Here is a 6,829-nt window from a genome sequence, read left to right as displayed (position 1 = left end):
GTTGAAATGTGTTTCTCTTGTCTTAATAACTTCCTTTTCTGCCTAAATCACATAAAATTGCAACGTAACATTTCTTGTTTCCAGCTTAACCATAAAGGTATTATGTACACAAAATGAAACAGTCTGGAAGGTATGATAAGCCCAAATTTTTGAGATGTTATAGTCTAGACAATTTGCAGAATGCACAGAAACTTAAAATTGTGCCAAAACCTGAGGTCAAAGGAATAACCTGTTCTGTGGTAACAGTATAACATTATCTAGCAAAGAAATCTGGTTATCAAAATCCGCAGTAAGACAAAAATGGCTATTTGAGAATGTGAATTTACCTTTCGGAAGCTTTCTAGGTTTTGCTTTTTTTGAAACAAAACAGGGAACTCCAATCTGAAAGCTGTATCAGGCCATCATGTATCATCTGAAGCAGCCTCCACGGATATCACAAACTGATCTGTGGAGTCCATTTTCCCCTTGCCTTTCCATGTGGTGGGCTTCTGGAGCTAGCAGTGTTATGCTCCAAGTACCGATTTAGTCTTTAACAAACTGGACCTAAGTTCGGTGACTAAGTTCTTACAACTAGGACATGCCAGCACAATTCCTGCTAGTAAATTAATAAAAGGTTTTAAAGTAACGCACTATATGCAATATAAAAATAAACAGTTTATTCAGTGCAGCATGAATTTCTTTTTAAAATCACTCAAAAAAAAAAAAAAGCCACGATCCTAACCTTAATTTCTGCGGAAGGTTGTCCTAACAATGCAAAACCATTTTGAGGAAACTACCAGAATGGAAGCTGGTATCTGGGAGAGTTCCATTAGGGAATGGTTCATGGTTTTGGCACTTTGTTGGATTTACTGTATGTTTCTGTTAAAATGGTCAAGTATTAAAAATAACATAATTAGTTATTTCAAAGGGATACAGGGTTTTAGGGTCTTTTAGTTTTCAGTTACTAAGTGGAACAATTTTGGCACCTGAAAGCCAATGTTCCTTTGCTACCAACAAGAAAACTGAATCTGTGTGTCTCTTTTGAATATTGTTACTGCAGTCACAAAGCCTAGAGAGCTTTTTATAAACATATCTGAAAGGTGGGTTGCAGTAGCATGATTTTGTACAAAAGATTATGCTTCTTGAATGTGCTTGGGTGCAGAAAAAAAATATATAGCATGCTTTCCTTTTACCTTTCTTTTCTATTCAGTGTCTTCACAATGAATCTGTTCCCTTTCCACATTTCTTCAAATGTGCTGTTGCTGCCTTGTCTGATCTGTTTTTTCTTTCCCCATACCAATGTCAGAGAAGATTTAAAGACTGGCTAGAGACTCCCCCTTCTGTTTGTGCAATGAGTAGCAGAGCCAATGCCATTCTTGATGGGTCCTTATGCATTACTGTCATAAATATGGTCAACAGTTCTACCATGTTTCCTCAACCAGCAAGAATGGCACCTTGAACTTCCATAATTAAGCAAAATAAAATAAACATGTTAAGACCTTCCTGTGTTGCTAACATTGCATTTTAAAGACGGTTAATAGGTTTCAAAATAGTCCCGTCTCTTCCCTAAGTCTACCCACTGTAATTTATAGGTCATCTGGAAACTTAGACTGTTTCTTTTATATACAACATGGACACTTTCAGAAGATTCTACTAAACCAAATATCTGTCTTCTCCATGTTACTTGTAATATTTTTCAATGCTGCAGGGAAGCCGTACTGAAAACTGTGTATGTAAGCGTAGGCGAACTTTGTTTGCTTATGGTCTGTCAGGATTGATTCTGCTCATTTTCTTTTCTTTTAGTACTACCTTGGAAAACCACTTGTCTGATCTGCTGAGGACAGTACCTGTAATGTGCCTTTCTATGTACAGTATTTCCCAATGATAATTACAAAGGTTACAGGTTTAGACAAAACTCAGAAATACATTTACATAAATCAAAGTAACAGATATTATCAAAATTAAATTAGGGCTGAGCCACTTAATCTAAAAATCTAAAAAAGTAAGAAATTCAAAAACCTAATGGAGACCTTTAAGTTCCTGAGATTTTTTTCCATCTCAACCTCTTTTCCCTTTCACAAAGAGCACAGAAAGGGAAATTATGTTTAGCCGCACAACACAGCGATGTCACCAATATTGTCTGAAAACATACATGTAATTCTCCTTTTCTTAAAATATATTCTTTCTGTATCTCTTCCAAGTGAGCAGTTTCTGGTGATGCATAGCAAGACTCTACTTGTGTTTATAAAAGTTTTTTAGTTTACATAAAAAGTATAACCACAATGCTCCATCTTTTACTGATAAAGCTAATTTTCCGATAAAAGGTTGTCTAGCTAATCAGCTTCCAGAGAGACCTGAGCAGCTGACCGGCCTCCAGTTAATAAAGCAGATGGCCCAGCCCTAAGCTAGTTCTATTTCTAAAATAAATAGTGTTGAAAATCTTTCTTTTCTGAATGCTTTGTTGGTCTCCTGTCATGCTCACACACACGTTTCTGGGTTAGTTACAACTTCGCCATTTTTTTCAGGCTCATCCTTTAGAAACTGCTCCACTTCAATAGAGTCCACCTTGGCATCTTCAGGAGTTTTGTCTTCACATTTGTTTAATTCCTCTCTTTCTGCTGCTGCTTCTTTTGTATGTGGTTCTGATTTTTTCTTAATGCAGAAGAAATTTCCCAAGGCCAATACAAGTGCTGAGGTGGTAACTTCAATTCCAGCAATAATAAAAACAAACATGTACCTCCCTGTTGCATCCAAGAGTTTTCCTGAAAAAAGACAACATTCCAAGTAATTAACAAAAGCAGTTATCTTGCAATGAATTTTTTTCTGCTTTTTTTTAAACATTTAAATTACTCCTGTCTCGAAGTACCATGACTATCTAAGCCTTTTAACAAGTTTATAACAAAATATTTCTCAATTATTTCAATTCAGTTTAACATTCACTGACATTACGTCACATCCTGAAACACATTCTCCCCTGCACACACAGTCATGCAATTCAACCGAAGTAAGACCAGCCTAGCCTTCATATGCAAAAAATGAAACTAGTGCCATGTATTTCAGATCACAATGTGTGCATCCGTGGCCAGGATCTCTTATCATCAGCTTCCTCTTGCTCCCAACCTCATTTCCTTTCCTACATGAGGAGTGTACTGTCTGCTTAAAATCCAAACCTTATTTAATAGTTGGTCTGGAGTAACTGACTGATTCTGATGCTTCAGTCAAGTTAAATTTTCACAGGACTTAGTGGAGGTGAAAGAGCGGGAGGGAAGATGTGAAGGAAGTGCCTTTCCAAACCTGAAGATCAGAGGAACTAGGGCATAGTACTGTTTTTTTCCATGAGAGGCTCTATCACAATAAAGATACTTGATGCTTTTTAGTGTTGGATATAAATGATAAATGTATTATGGCAGTGAAGTGGTGGGGTTTGGGTGGGTTTTATTTTTTTTCAGTTCAGGGTCTGTAAAATTTATGCTCTTTGATTAGTAATTAATTTGCTATTTTGAATTCAGACTAGTAAATTTGAATATTTTGTAATGTCCCCTTATTCTTGGGTTGTAAGATGTGCAATAGAAGCGATCGGCCTTCCTTGAAACAGCCCAGTTACATAGTCCTTGTAAGATTTTTTTTTCTCCTTCTTCTTATGTTTTCTTTCCTCCTCTAAATCTACCATGGGTATAGAGAATCTATCCTAGTATTTTCCAAGGCAAATTGACAGGTTTCATATTCTGAATCCCAACTCCAAAGAGGTCTGAACTTCACAAAAGTTATTCACTGTGTGTAAAACTCATCTCATACCACACCAGCAATCTACTAATAAGAGGTCCAGTGTACGCTTTCAGTGGAGAAAGAGCAGCATCTCCAGATGGTAATTCAAGCAATCCTGAAGTAGATCCAAGAAAAAAAAAAGATCTCACCCTGTCTTGGACTATTTCAGAGTGTAACTGCAGAAAATCATTGAAGCACATACAACACTAGCACAATATGCACTTCTCGAGAGATTCGTGTTGTTTTTTTTCTTTGCTCCCTTATCATGCAATTTGTGCAAATGGATGCAATGCAAATGATCCTGAATTCTAAACTAAATGGAATACTTACCTGCTGATGGTGGACCAATCAGAACAGCCATAGCTTCTGCCAGGAGCACTAAACCGATGGCACTTGAAAACTTCTGAGTACCAACAATAGCCATGAGAACTTCAAACTGAAGAGCACCTACCATTCCATAAGAAATGCCAAAGAAAATGCAAAAGACCACCAGGCCACCATAATCAACAGACATAGAACCCATGAGATCTGTAAAGCCATTGAAAATCATAGCAAAACTGAAGAGGTAGACACAGCGTGGTCTAACCCATTTAAGACCAGCTATCATTCCACAAATGGGCCGAGCAAAGATATCAATGAATCCCAGAATAGTCAGAAGAAAAGCTGCTTTGGTGTCTTGATACCCTAAATCCTTGGCATAACTCACAACAAAAACGGGGGGAACAAAGAGGCCAAGCACCATGATAGATGCTGCTAGCGTGTAGATTACAAAACCACCATCTTTAAACACACTGAAATCCAGAAGTTTTTTCTTCGCTTTCTTCTCAGCTGGTTCTTTGGTAGCTTCAGACTTTTTGGATGGCTCCAAAGGTCTCATTAATGCTCCACATACACAGCAGTTGAGTAGCATCCCACCCAGTATAAGGAATCCTCCTCTCCAACCATACTCATGCTGTAGTATCTGTCCTAACGGTGAGAGAGCACAAAGAAACACTGGACTCCCAGCAGCAGACAGCCCATTAGCTAAGGGCCGACGTTTGTCAAAGTAACGGTTTAACATGATGAGTGAAGGCTGAAAGTTTAGTGCCAGACCCAAACCTGTAACAGAGGGTACATAAACATTAATACTGGCCTACAATATCACCATTTAAAAAATTGTAATTAGTTTTTCTGATTCATGACTGAAGAGAAAAGAGTTTTATTTCAAATGGACAAAAGAATTCTAAAGTAACATTTTTAAAAACGTTCCACCTCCATAATATTCTTCTACTTTATGGTTACACTTCACTGATTACAGCAGTGGCTATTAAACATACCAGTAAAATTAACATTCATTAAAAAAAAAAATACAGTTTAATTCAACATTTATCTGCCATCTTTATAAAAGCCCATTTGGATGATCCTGATGATTTAGGTGTTTCTCACTTACACAAAGCTTCAACGTAAAGACAAGACACTAGCTAACTTATTTTCAACCATGCACACTACTTACCAGTAATCACACCTGCAGTTAGATAGATCTGAACGATGCTTGTGCAGAAGGAGGCTATCACCATCCCCATTGAGGCAAAAAGGCCACCCACCAGCATGACAGGGCGACAGCCAAAGCGATTGACACATACACTACAGAGTGGACCTAGGCAAGAAAAGCAAGTTACAGTTGCTAAGATAAACCAGTTTTTGCCATTGATTTTGTGTCAGTTTACGTTTCTTCTTTGGTGGACTTGACAGTGTTCAGTTCATGGTTGCAGCTGATGATCTTAAAGGTCTTTTCCAACCTAAATGATTCTATGATTCTTTTGGTACTTTTGGTACTGTCCATAACTGTCATGCCAATCCAGAGGACTGTTCTTTCCTCTATAGTCAAATGCTCAGTCTTTTTCATCTTCAGAGCACCATTTTCACCATCTTTAGTAGCTACTGAGTTACAGAGATTTAATTTTCTATGCAAGCTGGATAACTTTCGGATTTATGCGATTAATAGTAATTCTTTGGAATGCCTTACTTGCACACAAGTAATGATATGCAATCGTGCTTCATGCTGTATGATTTATGAACATCATGATACAATGCAAAACTGTTTAAAAACCAGAGAACTACCTACCTGTTCCATAAAGCATGGCCAACAGAATGGAGGAAATCCATGCGGTGTCACTATATCCAATGCCAAATTCCCGGATAAGTTCTTTAAAGAAGACACTAACTGCCTTAGGAAAGGCATAGGAGAATCCTGTGATGATAAAACAGCCAAAAAGGACAGCCCAGCCCCAGCCTCCATCAGGGGCTTTAACACCAGATGGACCATCATCAGCTACTACAGCTCCCATGATGAAGCTGAAGAGTGTTCCCTAAGAAACAAAAAGTAATTACAGTCTAGAGACATTGGGACAACTGTCTAATAAAAATCATCTAACCAAAACAGGCAGAAATTACACTACAGTTGAAGTTACAAATAAGACATGGGACTATTTTAAATAAAAATCTTGAAGATGCAGTGCAATTTTAACTATTCCTTGTTCGGGTTTAGTCCTTAGTAGAAGGCTTGCAAAAAGCATATAAAAATAAGTGCACACAGTTGAGCTTTAAATTAACATCCCCTCAGAGCTCTGTCAAAGTCAAAACTGGATTTCCACCAAATCACTGTTTCACAGAAAAACTGAAGCCATTAGAGCAGTTCAGGGGTGTGTTTAACTCTGACAAATATGAAATAACTACTGCATTAAAGTCTGCGGGATTTTTGTTACAGAACCTTGTTATATGAAGCTCCTGGACTATTCACTTAGGAGACCTAGATGCAAAATCCTGGTGCATCACAAGTATTCTGTGCAACAGTGGACAAATCTTTTTGTTCCCTACTAGGACAGCAATAGAGCCCTGATGCACTGCTATCTTGAAAAGACAGACAAATCCCTTTGCGCTTCTGATGAGCCATCAGTTTTCATGCATCGAGTAAGTACCTAAGCTAAACTATAATGAAAATCTGCACTGCAGTTTTTGTGAATGATAGGAGTTAATAATTGCAGCAGTGCTTGGTATCACTGCCTGAAGCAAATACTTCCCGTTGTTATTACATTATCAGTAAAAC

At 37.7% G+C, this 6,829-nt stretch overlaps 1 protein-coding gene across 1 annotated transcript; it reads right to left on the bottom strand.

The window, feature by feature from the left end:
- Window positions 1-1,641: 1,641 nt before the first annotated feature.
- On the bottom strand, window positions 1,642-6,219 carry SLC16A3 (solute carrier family 16 member 3). The gene is made up of 4 exons (XM_009946566.2): window positions 5,849-6,219; window positions 5,237-5,380; window positions 4,075-4,842; window positions 1,642-2,741 (listed from the first exon to the last, which is right to left on the bottom strand). The coding sequence occupies exons 1-4, from the start codon at window positions 6,069-6,071 to the stop codon at window positions 2,458-2,460; spliced, it is 1,419 nt and encodes a 472-aa protein (XP_009944868.1). The 5' UTR covers window positions 6,072-6,219; the 3' UTR covers window positions 1,642-2,457.
- Window positions 6,220-6,829: the final 610 nt, after the last annotated feature.

This window comes from Leptosomus discolor, chromosome 15 (genome assembly GCF_034619465.1).
Source record: "Leptosomus discolor isolate bLepDis1 chromosome 15, bLepDis1.hap2, whole genome shotgun sequence".
Lineage (NCBI taxonomy): Eukaryota > Metazoa > Chordata > Aves > Leptosomiformes > Leptosomidae > Leptosomus > Leptosomus discolor.
Note: the sequence above shows the minus strand (reverse complement) of the source record. Positions and strands in the feature narration are given on the sequence as shown.

Bases quoted from the DNA above. Each gene is read 5' to 3' on its own strand.
- SLC16A3 (XM_009946566.2), bottom strand. From the start codon at position 6,071: ATGGGAGCTGTAGTAGCTGATGATGGTCCATCTGGTGTTAAAGCCCCT. The intron at 5,381-5,848 runs GTAGGTAGTTCT...TTTCTTGCCTAG, and splicing joins GGCCATGCTTTATGGAACAG to GTCCACTCTGTAGTGTATGT. The intron at 2,742-4,074 runs GTAAGTATTCCA...GTCTTTTTTCAG, and splicing joins GATTGGTCCACCATCAGCAG to GAAAACTCTTGGATGCAACA.